This window comes from Physella acuta, unplaced genomic scaffold, assembly GCF_028476545.2.
Source record: "Physella acuta isolate Inbredline_101_S28 unplaced genomic scaffold, ASM2847654v3 ptg000677l, whole genome shotgun sequence".
NCBI classification, from domain to species: domain Eukaryota; kingdom Metazoa; phylum Mollusca; class Gastropoda; family Physidae; genus Physella; species Physella acuta.
In genome coordinates this window covers 699393-718682 of record NW_026732196.1, presented here as the reverse complement: position 1 = coordinate 718682, position 19290 = coordinate 699393, and the positions used below count along the sequence as shown (strand labels likewise).

The window sequence follows — 19290 nt, the reverse complement described above, 5'->3', positions numbered from 1 at the left end:
CAGACATATCGAGGGGGGGGGGGAGAGTGGAGGTAAGTCTGGGAGAGCAGACGCTAATGATCCAGGACGCGAACATTTTCCATGCGAAAACACAACGAGTTGAGGCTTAAAGGACGTTAATGGATGGTGTGACCTTGGTGGTGCTAGGGTGGGGCGGCAGGGTGAGGGGGGGGGGGTAGAGTTGAGGCTTTAAAGGACGTTAATGGATGGTGTGACATTGGTGGTGCTAGGGTAGGACGGCAGGGTGGGGTGGCAGGGTGGGGTGGTGTCGCATTAAGATGACAAGAGAGTCACGTATCAAACGGTAAGAAAAAAAAAATTACCTGTTATTGTTCAGATCTAAACTTTAATGTGTTTTCACGTTTGAAGAAGCTTTCTAATACTCAGCTAGAATTCTTACCATTTTATTATTATTAATTATTGATACATCAGCATCAAGTAACGTTACAGGTAGCGTAATAATTATTCTTTTCCCGATACAATGCGTTAATTAATTCTCTGATTCGCACACAGTTGTATTTAAATTACACGCCTACCTGTTACAGTCTAACGTTTCTATTAGGTCGATCTCTGACCTAACGCCTGAATGTTCCCTACTACTTTGCCACTACAAAGCCGTAATGTGTATTACAAGAATAAACCCTGTTTCATTGGTCTTATTGTCTATTTCCTCTCTTTTGGAACTAACGCACTGATTCTCTCTATATTCCTGTAAACAGAATTGGCCTTCTCAATATCCCAACAAAGAATCGGCCCTCTCTAAATCCATATAAACAGAATAGGCTCTCCCTATAACCCTACAAACAGAATTGGACCTCTATATCAGTATAACATTACTGGTCCTTTTTTTACACCCCTCTCTACAGAATTGTACCTCTCTATATCCCTATAACACAGAAGTCCCTCTCTTTATGTAAATAACATCAGTCTTCTACTCCTCTCTGTTCCTACTCCAGTAATCAACTCAAACCCCCCCTCCCCCCCCCCCCACCTCCAGCTACTCCCACAACCCATCCACGCAATGGATATGCGATTGAATAACTCCAAGCTGAAATGAAATGAAGGGAGAAAACTCGGCTCCTGCTGAAATCGGCCATCAAACTGTCCCCGAGGAGGGGTTGCTGTGAGCATTTGAACAAAAAAAACTTCGATGGCGGTCTTCAACTTCAATGGAGGAACTCACGCCAAATATTCAGGGTCATTTCGTTTGTTGGTCAAATACTGCTCTAATTGATTAAGTAACAACAAAACATGAATTTTCTATTAGTAGAGGCACACGCCAAATATCCAGGGTCATTTCGTTTGAAAATTCAAGTTGGTCAAATACTGCTCTAATTGATTAAGTAATAACAAAACATGCATTTTCTATTAGCAGAGGCACACGCCAAATATCCAAGGTCATTTCGTTTGACAATTCAAGTTGGTCAAATACTGCTCTAATTGATTAAGTAATAAAAAAACATGCATTTTCTAATAGAGGCACAAGCCGGCTAACATATAGAAACAGATTTACGGTAGAAAGGAATGGTGTAAGAAAAAAATGAAGTGAGACTGGGATTAAAACAAGGAGGTGGTCAAGTCAAGACACAGTGACAATGTGGGTGTTTTGGAGAAGTTGATTGTCTGTGATGTAACAAGGGTGGGATAACTCGAAGGGTCAGCCGGAATGACGTCTGGCTTACCCAGGGTTAACCAGGGTTTCTGTGGCTAGCGTTAACCAGAATAAAGTATAACGCCCATCTGGTTAACCAAACTGGCGCCCCTATGGTTGACAAGACTGACGCCCCTATGGTTACCCAAAATGGCGCCCCTAGCGTTGGCCAAGCTAACGCCCTTATGGTTAAACAGACTAACTTTATCAGACTAACAATCCTATGGCTTACTAGACTGATGTCTCTTTGGTTAACCAAACTGGCACCAGTAAGGTTGACCAGACTAACGCCCTTATGGTTCACCCGTCTGACGCCCCTATGGTGAACCAGTCTGACGCCCCTATGTTTAACCAGACTGACGCCCCTATGTTTAACCAGACTGACGCCCTTATGGTTCACCAGTCTGACGTCCTATGGTTAACCAGTCTGACGCCCCTAGGATTGAGCCGACTGACGCCCCAAAGGTTAGACAATCTGTATCCGCGCTACAAAACTTTCCAAAGAAAAAAAAACCCACGACAGTTCCATTCTCCGAAGACTTGAGTTAGCATAGGGTAGTCTAAAGAAATAGTCCGCGAGTAAACAGCTCATGATTTATTTCATTTGTGCTTACGAGAGCGTTGCTAGGCAATGCTATGTTTAGAAACATTGGAATATTCATTTGAACTCAGATGTTGAAATCTAGGACTCGGAAAAGTGTAATTCGTTTTAAAAAAAAAATGTTCAAATTTAAACTGGAAATTCGATAAAAGGTAATGATTTTAAACTCGTATGTGCATGCACACGTGGATCAATTTTTGAGCAGATTTTAAACAACTCGCAGTAGATGAAAGTCACGGGTTGGTAGAAAAAAATCCAACGGCTACCCGAGAGTTTAGAGGCGCGGACTTACAAGAGACGAGGACAGGAATATCTGCCGCCAATCTTAGTCCGGGACGTCTGCTGAAATTTGTGAGAACGTCTGCATCTATTATCTGATCAAATTTTCCACTACACCCCGGTACCCTCTCGTTCAATCAGGATGAAATGCCCGCTACCCACAACCCCCCCTCTCCCCCCCCCTGCCCTCCAAGGTGAAATTGCCCGCTACCCACGCCCCACCCTCCCACCAAGGTTGAAATTGCCGGCGACCCACCTCCCCACCAAGGATGAAGTTGTCCACCACTCCCACCCCCTTCCTTTTCATCTACCAAGTGCAAAAGTGTCAGCTCCGTCCACCGATGTTGACAAGGAAAATGAAACATCCAAGTTTTGACGAGGAGGGGGGGGGGTCTGAGCGAGAGAGAGAGAGAGAGAGAGAGAGAGAGAGAGAGAGCGAGAGAGAGAGAGAGAGAAAGAGAGAGCGAGAAAGAGAAAGAGGAAGAGAGAGACGCAGAGCAATGTGTAACACTAGTTGACGTAGTACAAATATGATATTACCGTAAGCCAGCCGCAATTACCGTAAGCCAGCAGCTATTACATCACCTGTCCACTCGGGTCTTTAAACCTTCCCGAGACGGCGAAAATAGAATGAGGTAAAATGGGTTAGTGTGGGCCAATCCTTAAGAGCCGTGTCAACTTGGTTTGGATGGATTATAGAACACGGAAGTTTAACAGATGCATGTCTGCGCATGTCCGTGGGAATGTCCGGGCTAAAGATGCACTCGCCTGAACGGCTGCGGGAATACCCAGTGGGAAAAAGCGGGTGTTTTGGGTGGTATACAGATGCTTGGAACTAGATAAAAGATACTGTTATACCCTCGGGAACGACCAAAAAAGATCATGTAATCCCGGGGGCGTAAATATAGTGTATGTCATCGTAAATACCCGGACAAAAATAAATTAAACTATCTACATGACTTTGAGAAAACCTGGACAAAAAAAACCCAAGTATACATTCCTGTGGGAATACCCGGAATTAAAAGCTAGCCAAACTATGAGATGCGAGTTACGGAACCGCAGCGGCTAAATGAAATCTCCGTCCTGCGTCGGATGACATAATCAGTGCATTTGCCACATGTGGTGTTGTGCATTGTGGTGTTGTGCATTGTGGTACAAGAAAACAAGGAAAAAACTTCCTCCGGTTAAAGAAAAAAATGAGATAAAACATGCTTACAAATCTTCTCTAGATGGAAGGAAAATCACATTCTGTTTACGTTTATTTAGAATTTTTTTTTTTTAAAGCTGCAAATGAAATAAGTGGAGAAGAAGACAAATGTAATGAAATACAGAAAAAACTGCTATACATTAAGGATAATACAGACATAACCATTAGGCCCCGCATATTGAAATACACAACACCACACTTCAGCCTAAAGAAACAACACTTCACACATCCAGGAAAAATTCACGTATCAATAAATTCCTTTTCGGTTCACTCACTCCAGTATAATCCCCACACGAAAAACACAACAACAAAACGTAGACGAAATCATCAAGATCCATAACTCCGAAGTATTTTTCGGTTACTTCCCCTTTTCAAAACACGCTCGTATAAAAAACAAACATACTAGCTGAAAATCCCGCAACACTCAACGCATCTCCCAGCGACGAGAAATCGATTAGAAGTGATAAAACTATTTTAAAGACTTAAACGCCGACAATAAAAAGCCAACACGAGTCTATAAAGAGAAAATTAAACGTCGCTACAAGGCGCGCCTACGTGGAAAAATGGATAAAGTTCCACCTAGTCTTGTAGAAAACACACGAGGTAACAGAATAAAGAGGAAAAAGAAAGTCTACATAACGCCCGCCTGGATTTATCGATCACTTGCTCGCTTTTATCCTCTCTTTTACCCTCGGTTTTTTCCTCACATCTTCTCAGAATGGTACGGCTCATCTACTTTGTGTATATGTGGAGCGGCAAACTAATCATTTGTGATGGCTCAGTACATCGGGGGGGGGGGGGGGGGGGGGGCTCTCATGGTCGGTATCGTGGCTCACATATTAGGTATCGTGGCTCTCATATTAGGTATCGTGGCTCTCATATTAGGTATCGTGGCTCTCATATTAGGTATCGTGGCTCACATATTAGGTATCGTGGCTCTCATATTAGGTATCGTGGCTATCATATTAGGTATCGTGGCTCTCATGGTCGGTATCGTGGCTTTCATATTAGGTATCGTGGCTCTCATATTAGGTATCGTGGCTCTCATATTAGGTATCGTGGCTCTCATGGTCGGTATCGTGGCTCTCATATTAGGTATCGTGGCTCTCATAGTGAGCAAGGGCCCTAACAGAGGTTAGCGTGACCCTAGCAGAGGTCAGTGGGGATTTTACAGGGCAGCGTGGCCCTTACAAAGGTCACGGTAGCTGCATCGCCCTGAGAGGGGTGGGGATATAATATAGAGCGCAGTTTCCGATTTTTTATGGGGGGGGGGGGTAAAGAAGATTAATTACTGGCTTTTGGTTGTTAGGAATAGAGATATATTTGATAAGCGTAAATCCCAAGAGATAATTAATTATGGTGAGTGGTTATTCACATTGTAATTCTATTGTGCAAAAATAAAAGGTGCCGCTTGCAACTCAGCGACATGGAGTTAAGTCAGATACCATCTAGATGGGACCCACGTAGGCAGAATGTTCCAGAACAAAACTCAGGAGAGCTGTAGATGGTGGTACAGTCTCCAGGTGAAGTGATCAAAGGATGAAGAATTCTGATTAAACGCTACATGTACATATATAGTTTTCGCGTATCCGATCTATACAAAAAAATGATAATTAAAAACTAACATATTACGTTTTCAAAGAAAAAAAAAACAACTAAACTACTAAGTTATGACACTTGGAGTAAAAAAACAACAACAAGAAAACTTTCAAATGATTAAGAATATGACGAGAATACGATGACGAAAAAAAAGGATAACCCTAATACGTTGGTCTAACATATAACGAGGTTATGAAATCAATATTTAATCCGAGTATTTAACACACGTGGCACAAAGCAACAAAATCAAATTTTACACCCTGACAAGTTAGTGAATTGGACGGGATTTTCCTAAAGCAACTTTTCCTAACACATAAAATAATGAAACCGAAATCTAAGAAACAGAACATCAAGTTAATGTAATACACAAAAAACACGACCGCGCAGCGATATTTTTCTTTTCCACAAAATTTTCAAGAAAATCAAGCCACAGACAGACTGTATTTTACTCAAGGAAAGGAGGATGTGACCCAGTTTGTTATTGACTTGCCTGATTGATTTTTGTACAGGTGAGAGAGCCTTTCAGAGTTATGAAGAATTATCTTTCTTTCTCTCCTTCCGTAGTCTGTATTAGACGGACGAAGGTCCGGACCACAAAAGTCTTAGGAAAGGTCTAGATGGTTTAATAAAGCTCTTGGGTGTTTAATAATGCAAGTATCACGATGGATAGAAAGATGAGGACTCCCCGTCTTTCTCTGACAAAATAATCGAAACATAAGCTGTTGCCAGTGTATTATTATTTCCCAGACGTGTAATCAGCATGCAGCAAATCATAAACATAACTACGATCAGTGTTTAAGGGAGATGGATACACTGTTTCTGAAGTATAAGTATAGTCAGACTTGCGTCATACAATACAGCTGCCAGACAGACTTCCGCCACACACACACACAAAACAGATAAACAGTCAGACTTCCGTCAAAGAAAATAAAAGGCAGTCAGACTTCTGTCAAAGAAAAGCACAGACTAATTTTACGTCGACGTGTCGGGACGACCAACCGAGGGCCTTGTTAAGAAATTAAAAGCCAGCCAATCAGAGATGACCAGTGGGTGGTGGGCATACAAAGCACGTCCCGGGGCCCGGCTCTAAGTGCCGAGAAAAACATGCGCAGACGGCGGCAACATCCGGGGACCGGTGCTGGAGGAAATCAATGACCCTTGGCTACACGCACTCTAACACACAGCAGAGGTCAAGGTGGTCCATGACCGGAAGTTGGAAGTTGTCCGCTCTCTGACATGCTTGAAGTGGACAATGCTCAAAGTCGTATGGGACAATTATATGCTTAAAGTCGTACAGTACAATAACATCATTTAGTACCGTGCAATTACATCCTTATAACAGTTCCGATCCTATAAAAACCACATTCTAATTTGGTAGTCTCTCTATTACTGTTAGTTGTTGGAGACAAAAAGTATTCATATGAATTAAGTCCCCAGCGTTGAAGAGCTTATCAATAGAAATTTTAAAAATGACATCTAGAAATAGACAGTGACTCATACTATATACAATAGCATATTAAAAATGCAAGAAAGATCAACTTTCGGTTGTGATAAGACTCTCATGACAGCCGAGACAGATTAACTAATTAGATGGGAACCGTGATTAGTAATTGTTTAACGTTTCATGCTAATCAACCTGACATTTACCTAACCATTTACCTGACGCCGATTATGACTGACGCATCTTACGTTTACCTCAAACATAGAGCTCCGTGTAGTATTTGTGTAATAATTACATTATGAATACAATTGTGTTTACACATAATGCTACTGGCCGATATATATAAATTATTATAAATCCTCGTACTTTTATAGAATAAATTCCAGATTTAACAAAAATCACGAACAAAAAATATCACATTTTCCACTATATCACCGTGTAACGTTTCCCAAGAATTGTAACACTTCCGACAGCTACAGTAGTGGTGACGATGTGTGGAGATTAATTCAAATAGAAAGGTACAACAAGTTAATCCGATGAGTCCACACGACGTTTTCTTCTTCTTTCCTAATCGTAATGTTAAAGGGGATTTCCTCCAACACTACTATGTATTACGTGTCAACATGGTATGCGCCTTTTGGCCAGATGATTCCGATTTCAGCCTGGTTTTCTTTTGGACAAAGTAGCGTTAGGGTATAATCTGTGAGCCCCACACGACCAAGTAACGTCTGAAATCTGTGAGCCCCACACGATCTAGTAACGTCTGAAATCTGTGAGCACCACACGATCTAGTAACGTCTGTGAGCCCCACACGACCAAGTAAAGTCTGAAATCTGTGAGCCCCACACGACCAAGTAACGTCTGTGAGCCCCACACGACCAAGTAACGTCTGTGAGCCCCACACGACCAAGTAAAGTCTGAAATCTGTGAGCCCCACACGATCTAGTAACGTCTGTGAGCCCCACACGACCAAGTAACGTCTGAAATCTGTGAGCCCCACACGACCAAGTAAAGTCTGAAACCTGTGAGCCCCACACGACCAAGTAAAGTCTGAAACCTGTGAGCCCCACACGACCAAGTAAAGTCTGAAATCTGTGAGCCCCACACGACCAAGTAACGTCTGTGAGCCCCACACGATCTAGTAACGTCTGAAATCTGTGAGCCCCACACGACCAAGTAACGTCTGTGAGCCCCACACGATCTAGTAACGTCTGAAATCTGTGAGCCCCACACGACCAAGTAACGTCTGTGAGCCCCACACGACCAAGTAACGTCTGAAATCTGTGAGCCCCACACGACCAAGTAACGTCTGTGAGCCCCACACACCAAATAACGTCTGGGTGAAATCAATAGACTGACGTCCCACTGACGGGCGCGCTGAATCCCAGATTAGGATCCATTAAAGTAGCGCTTATATAAACACAGGAGCCATCTATCACGGAGTACTCACTCCCATCGGCCAGGGTACCAGTTCAATTAACTTGGTGGATGTTAACTAGTGCTAATAGAGAGGGGAGGCGGAAGAGGCGGGGCGGAAGAGACGGTTGGGGGAGGGGGGGGGGAGGTCTAGATCAGAGACTTATTGCTTGTTGGTGAGAGGGGGGGGGTGGTGGTTGTCTATATCAGACGAGAGACTTCTTGCTTTGGGTGGTGGCCTGGAAGAATGCTGTGAGAGTAAGCAGATGAACACAGCAAGTATGTACAGGTAGACAGGAATGTTTGTAAAATAAGATAGGATGTTTTTTGTGTGCTAGGGGGAATTGTTTTTGTTTTCTTTTTAAGGCAAGGCATGTGTCTATTGTGTTTGGCTTTTAAGAAAATCAAGTTTATGAGCCATACATTACCTAGTAAGAGGTTTTCAAGGCTAAGAGCTGTGCTAATGTGTGTCAGAAATGGGAAAAAAAGGGGTATGGGAAAAACATTAACGGGGACAAGAATAATAAGTTATTTTGGAAAATAAAAAAACAACAACAGTTTCTTAGCATTGAGAGAGAAAAAATAAAGAGAGAGAGAGAGAGAGATAAAAAGAGAGAGAGAGAGAGAGAGAGAGAGAGAGAGAGAGAGAGGGGGTTGGGACGCAAAAAATGAGAGAAAAGGCAAAAGTAGAGAAGGAAAGTAAAATGACAAAAATGAGAGACTAGCGAGAATAGAAGCATTAAGGATTAAGAGAAAACACATAGGAACGTGAAAATGGAACAGGATAGAAAAAAAGACGATGTGGAGTTGGTGACGGGTACCGAAATACAAGACAGCAGAATGGGATAGAAACAAATAGAGACGACAATAAGGAGTGATCAGATAATAGAGGTAATGATGGTAGAGAGGAGAAATAATTTAAGACACAGGAGGGAGGGGAGAGAGAACATTAAAAAAATATACGCTAGGGTTTCGTTTACAGTTGGTTCCATGATACGTGACGTTGTTTAGTGTTGTGCTACATCAACATCAGTGGTTCTAAAATTGTTCTTATTGTGACACCACTGGTTCTAAAACTGTTCTCTTTGTGACACCAGTGGATCTAAAACTGTTCTAATTGTAACAACAGTGGTTCTAAATTTGTTCTCAATATAAACACGGACTTGTAGCATTACGTCTACAAAAGTTAGACACCTGCCGTTTAGCTTTATGGGGAATCATGTTGGACTTGATGCGTCCAGATAGACAAAGGAAACACAACAACTCGCAGACACAGATTTCAACTGACTAAAAATAAACCCGGTATCAAATACAGCAGACACCTATCTCTAACAAAGACCCCGTCCAATTTCAGATGACCCCTTTTAAAATACAAAAGACCCCTGTATCTTTGACCCCCACACCGAAACAACACGCTTTGTTCCGATTGGGCTATAAACACTGAGACACAGGGCATAAAACGCTCCATTTTATGCCGGCCACAAGATAAGCGAGCTTAGAGTAAGTCCCAGCAAGGGAACCAACTCTTGATTAGTCCAGTTATCTTCCCCTCGGTAGCTGACTTTGAATAACGGTTCTCAACTTCTTCGAACTATGAACCTTCTTTGGTAATGTTTTGCTATCAAGGAAACCACATACGCTTCAAAATGTACGCCATGCGAATTCGCGAATGTAATCTACAAACATATTTACTGTACGTACACCCAGTGGCGTAGCGAGGTCAGGTGTCACCCGGTGCGGCACTTAATGGTGTCACCCCCCAGAGGCGTAGCGACCCTTCCCGGGGACAAACTTTCAAGTTTTCGATTTGCACCCCCCTCAAACTTTCGATTTGCACCCCCCCTCAAACTTTCGAATTGCACCCCCCCTCAAGTTTTTCTCTATATATTTTGCTATTTTTTGCCTTGGTGTCACCCCCCTAAATGGTGTCACCCGGTGCGGTCCGCACCCCCCGCCCCCCCTCGCTACGCCCCTGCGTACACCCAAAGCGCATACTTTGGGGTCTACGTTTCCCAAAAAACAGAACCACTGACTTTCAACAAAGTCCAAGCCGCTATTCAGACGGTAACATGACCTTGACCCAGGCACGACTCTGTACCGCTCTATCGCGACCAGCATTGTTCGACAGTCTCGCTCCTTCATTGATTCACTCGACAAATCTCGACGGCTCACTTCTCCTATGTCATCCGGGGTGCCGTCTTTAAATTGATCGACTTCAGAGTCACGAAAAACTCCAAGATTCTGGAGGTACCAGAGTCACCGACTCTAAGACTCTGTGGTACTAGAGTCACTGACTCCAAGTCTCTGGGGTACCAGAGTCACTAACTCCAAGACTCTGGGGTACCAGAGTCACTGACTCCAAGACTCTGTGGTACTAGAGTCACTGACTCCAAGTCTCTGGGGTACCAGAGTCACTGACTCCAAGACTCTGGGGTACCAGAGTCACTGACTCCAAGACTCTGTGGTACTAGAGTCACTGACTCCAAGTCTCTGGGGTACCAGAGTCACTGACTCTGGGGTAAGTGTTGATAACAAAAAGAATAAGGCGCGATTCAACATTCAAAACTCATCAACTACAAAGGTCATACAAGACTAAGACTAGGTCGGATGATTTCGTACAGCTAACCCGGGGTTTACATGGGGTTATGTCACAGACACAACAACGTGACACTACGAGTGGTAACACAACCACGTGATGTAAGGTCACAAAACACCAGAGTGACGTGACAAAATGATAGGTTGTGACACAAGGCATAAGACCCGTTAAGAAACGACACAATTTGTTTTTTAAATCTCATTTTTACAATCCACCTACTGTATCCTAACACGTCACAAAAACACCCGACCCCCCCCCCCCCCCCCCGCTACCCAAATGATGGTTCAACTCCTCTTTTTATTGAAAACATAAAACACATTCTTTCATCTTAACCGTCTTTTCACAAAACTAAAACACATGCTACTTCACACTTTCTCAAATTACACTCCCAAAAAAACGCCAATTTCTGACCCTTCCCTAAAGTTGTGACGTCATTAATGACCACATACAGTGATCCAAGCTTTAGTTTTATAATAAAGAGCCACCGACATGAGAAACTCTGATAACAGGGTAGGGAACGGATGAAAGGGACGCGACTCACTGCTGAGATGAGTGAATGGATCAGCGAGTCAATGCTGGTGGGGGGAGGGGGGGGGAAACGGACGAGGGACAACTGATTGAAGGAGTGGTACCGGAACTAACTGGGAATGGGGGAGGAGACTGTGGTACTGGAACTAACAGGTGGTGGCAGATAGAACAGTGGTACTGGTAGGAGAGGAGGGGATTCACTAGTCTACAAGAAGCGCAGGCTTACACATGTAAATCAGGCTCTAGTACTGCTAGCCGATGAAGCCATAGGACGATCCTTCAGCGCGGTAGCGCACAAAACACTGGCTAGATCGTGGAGCGGAAGTGTTGACTAGCCAGACAGGAAGTACACAATCCCTGGACAGAAACGCGAGACGACCAAATCCTAACTGGCCAGATTTAAAAGGAAAATAAATACATCTCTGGTTGGAAGGATGGGTCGATCAAAGGGTGGTAGACTAAAAGCTTTAAAAATGTGTACATCGATTTCAAGACGTAGTAGTAGTACATCGATTTCAAGACGTGTTGATTTAACTTCAAGTAAACAAATATCAATGTGTGGTAGAGACTGGGTGTAGCTACAGAAGTGCTACAGAGTAGCAGGATGTGGTTTAGGGTAGCAAGAAATGGGTGTTGGTGCAATAGAGAAGTGCAGACAAGAAGTGTTGTAACAAAGATGCTACAAAAGTAGAATAAAGATGTGCAACTGGAAGAAATTAGAAGTGCTATGGGTGTGACAGAAGTGCTATGGGTGTGACAGACGTGCTATGACTGTGACAGTAGTGCTATGGGTGTGACAGAAGTGCTATGGGTGTGACAGACGTGCTATGACTGTGACAGTAGTGCTATGGGTGTGACAGAAGTGCTATGGGTGTGACAGAAGTGCTATGGGCGTGACAGAAGTGCTATGGGTGTGACAGACGTGCTATGACTGTGACAGTAGTGCTATGGGTGTGACAGAAGTGCTATGGGTGTGACAGACGTGCTATGACTGTGACAGTAGTACTATGGGTGTGACAGAAGTGCTATGGGTGTGACAGACGTGCTATGACTGTGACAGTAGTGCTATGGGTGTGACAGAAGTACTATGGGTGTGACAGAAGTGCTATGGGTGTGACAGAAGTGCTATGGGTGTGACAGAAGTGCTATTGGCGTGACAGAAGTGCTATGGGTGTGACAGAAGTGCTATGGGTGTGACAGAAGTGCTATGGGTGTGACAGACGTGCTATGGGTGTGACAGAAGTGCTATGGGTGTGACAGAAGTGCTATGGGTGTGACAGAAGTGCTATGGGCGTGACAGAAGTGCTATGGGTGTGACAGACGTGCTATGACTGTGACAGTAGTGCTATGGGTGTGACAGAAGTGCTATGGGTGTGACAGACGTGCTATGACTGTGACAGTAGTGCTATGGGTGTGACAGAAGTACTATGGGTGTGACAGAAGTGCTATGGGTGTGACAGAAGTGCTATGGGTGTGACAGAAGTGCTATGGGCGTGACAGAAGTGCTATGGGTGTGACAGAAGTGCTATGGGTGTGACAGAAGTGCTATGGGTGTGACAGACGTGCTATGGGTGTGACAGAAGTGCTATGGGTGTGACAGAAGTGCTATGGGTGTGACAGAAGTGCTATGGGCGTGACAGAAGTGCTATGGGCGTGACAGACGTGCTATGACTGTGACAGTAGTGCTATGGGTGTGACAGAAGTGCTATGGGTGTGACAGAAGTGCTATGACTGTGACAGTAGTGCTATGGGTGTGACAGAAGTACTATGGGTGTGACAGAAGTGCTATGGGTGTGACAGAAGTGCTATGGGTGTGACAGAAGTGCTATGGGTGTGACAGAAGTGCTATGGGCGTGACAGAAGTGCTATGGGTGTGACAGAAGTGCTATGGGTGTGACAGAAGTGCTATGGGTGTGACAGAAGTGCTATGGGTGTGACAGAAGTGCCATGGGCGTGAGAGAAGTGCTATGGGTGTGACAGGAGTGCTATGGGTGTGACAAAAGTGCTGTACAGTACGCACGGATTTATGTAGTATAAATATAACTGCTAGTGAATAGCTTATGCAGATAAAATCGTCTGAGAAAACGACACTATATAATGATATAATACACATTATTCTAGCTTCGAAAGAATATGAGTCAGACAGCGGCTACACTGTATTTGAGTCAGACAGTCGCTACGTTTATTGGAGTCAGACATCGACCAAACCGTAGATTTTTACAGCAATCGGGACGAAGATAAGACAACCATCGTATTATCTATTTACAATACTTCGCACACCTCTCAAACTTGACGTGTTACAACAGAACTTAAACGCACCACAGCAGAGCACCACAAATACAGTGGGTACACACAGACCTACAATGGGACGTGTGTACAGCTACAACGTGAGGCTAATAAGATAAACCACGAATAAAAAAACTGCTCACGGCTCACACAAATTCCGCACATCAAAAGTTGCCCGCGGCTAAATATTTTACAATTACAAGCACGCATGCACGAGAGTTATCATAATAACAACTATAATGAACAAATGATCAACTTGGATATGTCTAAACAAAGAACAGGCTGGGTTCAAAGGGTACAGTGACGTGGATGTAGAATTGGGGTTTAATTATAAGCCCGGACCTTTACCCGGCTACAGGATTCGGAATGGGCTCATTAAGGATTAATGAGTTACATCAAATGGGGCGTTGTGATGGGGAGCCATGGGATGGTTTAGAACAGAAGGATTACACCAGGCTGTTGTCGTGGGTGGGCTGATTGTGATGATGTGGGATGCGAATATAATAATGTGACCTACACTTCATGGGTGGAAGATTCGTTTTTTTTACAAATTAAATAAATATTTATGTTACTGAATCCAGTGAAGGTGAGCAGTTGATTAAAGTGAACTTTTGGAGGCCTACGCATTGTGTGCTTAAATATTTTAAAGGTTTTGTATTTAAACTATTGTTTAAAGAATAATTAACATATATTTATTTGAGCATAAAGGATAGATACAAGTCCGTACAAGATTTAAATACACTTAATCAAATATGTATTATGCAATATCGTTTATTAACATTTAATAAATTGCAATTTGAAAGTATATTCAACAACTTTTGGGAATACAGTTAGAAATTCTCTCTCCTGAATAAAATAAAATGTAGAAACGGAAAAAACACATAATGGAAATTAATGCGTTTTATTTTCCTACAAATATATAATAAACATTGCATTTTGTGTAGAATTCGTAAATAATTAATACTATATATATATATATATATATATATATATATATATATATATATATATATATATGCATATACAAAAAATAATTGAGATATTTAGTCTGGAATATTTTGAATGAGATCCTTTGTCATAGAACGCTGGAGAAGGTTAACAGTTCCGAAATTAAAACAGAGCTCAATTTCTCTGAACAATGGATTGTGATAGTTAGAGACTCATTGCAGGGTACATAATCAAGAGAAATGTTAAAACGCTAGCAATAAAAATATTATTTGAGTAGCTTCCCCTGTCATGCATTTTCTTTTGCCGATAATCGTGATACAGAGTATAGAGGAAGTATTGTAATCGTGCAAAAAAAGCACTTGAAATTTTGAGTTTTTATCGTTTTACACCTCAGTACTTTATCATAATAAGGGACTTATTTTAATCGGGCAAACATTATAACTGCAGATTTATAAAAATTTCGGAGTTTTATGCGTAATCGATTTCGAAAAACAGGGCTATACAGCTAGGATGATGAAATTTCATAAACAAGTAAATAAGCGATTTCCGATAACCGGAAGTGGGACTTCTACTTTTAATATTTCAAAGGCCTATAACTTAAGTACTGTTTCAGATAGATAAACAGTTTCACATATACGTAAAAGATCTAATTTTCTGCCTTTTGTAAAATTTTGAGTATTTTCCGTTGACCGGAAGTTGTAATTTACGGTATTTCAGATTTCTCAAAAAACGAAAATGAATTTATAAAATACTAATAATATTCCGCACTATTATACACTTATTGATTGCCATTCACTTGGTGCGCCATTCTGTTTTCTACGAGATTTTTTAAGTTTAAGTAATTAAAAATGGCTTAAATATCAGGTCTATATCCCGTGTTGCCATCCCCCGTAGTGTTACATAAGAATATTCGAGAAAGTTTAGGGGATATACCTCCCGGTTTATTTAACATAAATACATTTTTGACTTATACACTGGAGCAAACAATAAAACCGCTTTAAAAGACAGTGCGTTGTTATTAACCCAGCTACACGACAACATAGGCTACGGTGTAAAAGCGTGGTCAAGGATATGCGGAGGGCGTGGTCAAGGATATGCGGAGGGCGTGGTTTGTTGCGTGTTCAAGGCGTGGAGGTCATCGTTGGAGGCTTGGTTAGGGCGGCAAAGATACCGTAGTTGTTCCAGTCTTATTTATTTAAGTATTATCTTAATTCGTTTCGACTGTTATTGGAAAGGATATTTTGAGGGGAATATTTCATGTAGTTGGGTGGGCATGTTGAATGTACTTGAGGTGGGTTTGTATGTAACTAGATTTTAAACTATATTTAGACGGGGTTATATTTCACGTGCAACATGCAGTAAAGTGAAGGATGTATCCCTGCCAAGGTAATGTAGGAAATAGCCATAAAATAATGCACAAATAAAACAAAAAAAAAAACAACGCATTTACATGGCCTCTCAAGGGCTGGATTCTGACTAGGAAAAAAAAATGGCACATTTGCCTAAAAGATACAGAATTCTATGTACGTATTACATGAGGATGAAAGGAAGGGGGTAAAAAGGGAACGTCGGAGCGTTTAAAATGCACGCTGGCATTTAACGGAATTGATAGATAAAAAGGAGAAAGGGGAGGGCCAGGGTCGAGTGTATGCAGCGTCAGGCTCATCTTGAGTCCCTAGACGGGAGGAACAGGGCCACAAATGGGGCCAGTCAAATCGATGGCTGAGCCTTGACACTTGGAGTGTCGCGGTCAATCACTCCTTACATAACGCTGGGGGGATGCGGAAATGGGTGGAGGGGGTGGAAAGGTGAAGTAAATTCTGGTAATTTAACGTGTTGAGGTCGGCTGATTTTGAAAACACTCCGCGAGAGAACGGCAGAAGGGTTAACATGGAATGACATTTTGTATTTTAATCATTTAAACTAGTTGCTTCTTAATTTAAAACGTTTTGGTGTGATAACAAAGAAAGACTGAACAAGACAGATAATACAACAAGGAAACCAGCAGCAAGGGAAACAACTCACATATTAATGAATTTCACAAAGGGATACAACTCACATACTAAGGGAAGCAACTCATACTCCCAAGGGATACAACTTTCACAAAGGGAAACAACAGTGAAATACAAAAGCTTACCACCATGTCTGTCTTTTCCTGGCTGTTTCTCCCGTCTTCAGTCTCCTCCTCCTCTTCTTCTCTTTTCTCAAAGGCCTCCTCTTTATCTTCGTCCTCTCCTTCTTCTTCGGCCTCTTCCCCTTTTCTGTCTTCCTCCCCCGTAGTCGAGGCAGAGTGGGGCCGTGACTGCTGGGAAAAATAAAGACAATTTATACAGTGGTCGAGGGAGAGTGGGGGGGGGGGGGGGGGGTGACTAATGGGAAAAATAAAGACAATTTATACAGTGGTCGAGGCAGAGTGGGGACTGCTGGGAAAAATAAAGACAATTTATACAGTGGTCGAGGGAGAGTGGGGGGGGGGGGGGGGGTGACTAATGGGAAAAATAAAGACAATTTATACAGTGGTCGAGGCAGAGTGGGGACTGCTGGGAAAAATAAAGACAATTTATACAGTGGTCGAGGCAGAGTGGGGACTGCTGGGAAAAATAAAGACAATTTATACAGTAGTCGGGGCCGTGACTGCTGGGAAAAATAAAGACAATTTATACAGTGGTCGAGGCAGAGTGGGGACTGTTGGGAAAAATAAAGACAATTTATACAGTGGTCGAGGCAGAGTGGGGACTGCTGGGAAAAATAAAGACAATTTATACAGTGGTTGAGGGAGAGTGGGGACTGCTGGGAAAAATAAAGACAATTTATACAGTGGTCGAGGCAGAGTGGGGACTGCTGGGAAAAATAAAGACAATTTATACAGTGGTCGAGGCAGAGTGGGGACTGCTGGGAAAAATAAAGACAATTTATACAGTAGTCGGGGCCGTGACTGCTGGGAAAAATAAAGACAATTTATACAGTGGTCGAGGGAGAGTGGGGACTGCTGGGAAAAATAAAGACAATTTATACAGTGGTCGAGGGAGAGTGGGGACTGCTGGGAAAAATAAAGACAATTTATACAGTGGTCGAGGCAGAGTGGGGACTGCTGGGAAAAATAAAGACAATTTATACAGTGGTCGAGGCAGAGTGGGGCCGTGACTGTTGGGAAAAATAAAGACAATTTATACAGTGGTCGAGGCAGAGTGGGGACTGCTGGGAAAAATAAAGACAATTTATACAGTGGTCGGGGCCGTGACTGCTGGGAAAAATAAAGACAATTTATACAGTGGTCGAGGCAGAGTGGGGACTGCTGGGAAAAATAAAGACAATTTATACAGTGGTCGGGGCCGTGACTGCTGGGAAAAAAAAAGACAATTTATACAGTAGTCGAGGCAGAGTGGGGACTGCTGGGAAAAATAAAGACAATTTATACAGTAGTCGGGGCCGTGACTGCTGGGAAAAATAAAGACAATTTATACAGTGGTCGAGGCAGAGTGGGGACTGCTGGGAAAAATAAAGACAATTTATACAGTGGTCGAGGGAGAGTGGGGACTGCTGGGAAAAATAAAGACAATTTATACAGTGGTCGAGGCAGAGTGGGGACTGCTGGGAAAAATAAAGACAATTTATACAGTAGTCGAGGCAGAGTGGGGACTGCTGGGAAAAATAAAGACAATTTATACAGTGGTCGGGGCCGTGACTGCTGGGAAAAATAAAGACATTTTATACAGTGGTCGAGGCAGAGTGGGGACTGCTGGGAAAAATAAAGATAATTTATACAGTGGTCGAGGCAGAGTGGGGACTGCTGGGAAAAATAAAGACAATTTATACAGTGGTCGAGGCAGAGTGGGGACTGCTGGGAAAAATAAAGACAATTTATACAGTAGTCGAGGCAGAGTGGGGCCGTGACTGCTGGGAAAAATAAAGACAATTTATACAGTAGTCGGGGCCGTGACTGCTGGGAAAAATAAAGACAATTTATACAGTGGTCGAGGCAGAGTGGGGACTGCTGGGAAAAATAAAGACAATTTATACAGTGGTCGGGGCCGTGACTGCTGGGAAAAAAAAAGACAATTTATACAGTAGTCGAGGCAGAGTGGGGACTGCTGGGAAAAATAAAGACAATTTATACAGTAGTCGGGGCCGTGACTGCTGGGAAAAATAAAGACAATTTATACAGTGGTCGAGGCAGAGTGGGGACTGCTGGGAAAAATAAAGACAATTTATACAGTGGTCGAGGGAGAGTGGGGACTGCTGGGAAAAATAAAGACAATTTATACAGTGGTCGAGGCAGAGTGGGGACTGCTGGGAAAAATAAAGACAATTTATACAGTAGTCGAGGCAGAGTGGGGACTGCTGGGAAAAATAAAGACAATTTATACAGTGGTCGGGGCCGTGACTGCTGGGAAAAATAAAGACATTTTATACAGTGGTCGAGGCAGAGTGGGGACTGCTGGGAAAAATAAAGATAATTTATACAGTGGTCGAGGCAGAGTGGGGACTGCTGGGAAAAATAAAGACAATTTATACAGTGGTCGAGGCAGAGTGGGGACTGCTGGGAAAAATAAAGACAATTTATACAGTAGTCGAGGCAGAGTGGGGCCGTGACTGCTGGGAAAAATAAAGACAATTTATACAGTAGTCGGGGCCGTGACTGCTGGGAAAAATAAAGACAATTTATACAGTGGTCGAGGCAGAGTGGGGACTGCTGGGAAAAATAAAGACAATTTATACAGTGGTCGAGGCAGAGTGG

At 42.9% G+C, this 19290-nt stretch overlaps 1 protein-coding gene across 1 annotated transcript in view; it reads right to left on the bottom strand.

The window, feature by feature from the left end:
- LOC131949199 (multiple PDZ domain protein) overlaps window positions 1-19290 on the bottom strand; it is a 335233-nt gene that overhangs the window by 222301 nt on the left and 93642 nt on the right. The window contains exon 7 of the mRNA XM_059310988.1: window positions 16690-16857. Coding sequence (XP_059166971.1) covers window positions 16690-16857 — 168 coding nt within the window. The remainder of the gene's footprint in view (window positions 1-16689; window positions 16858-19290) is intronic.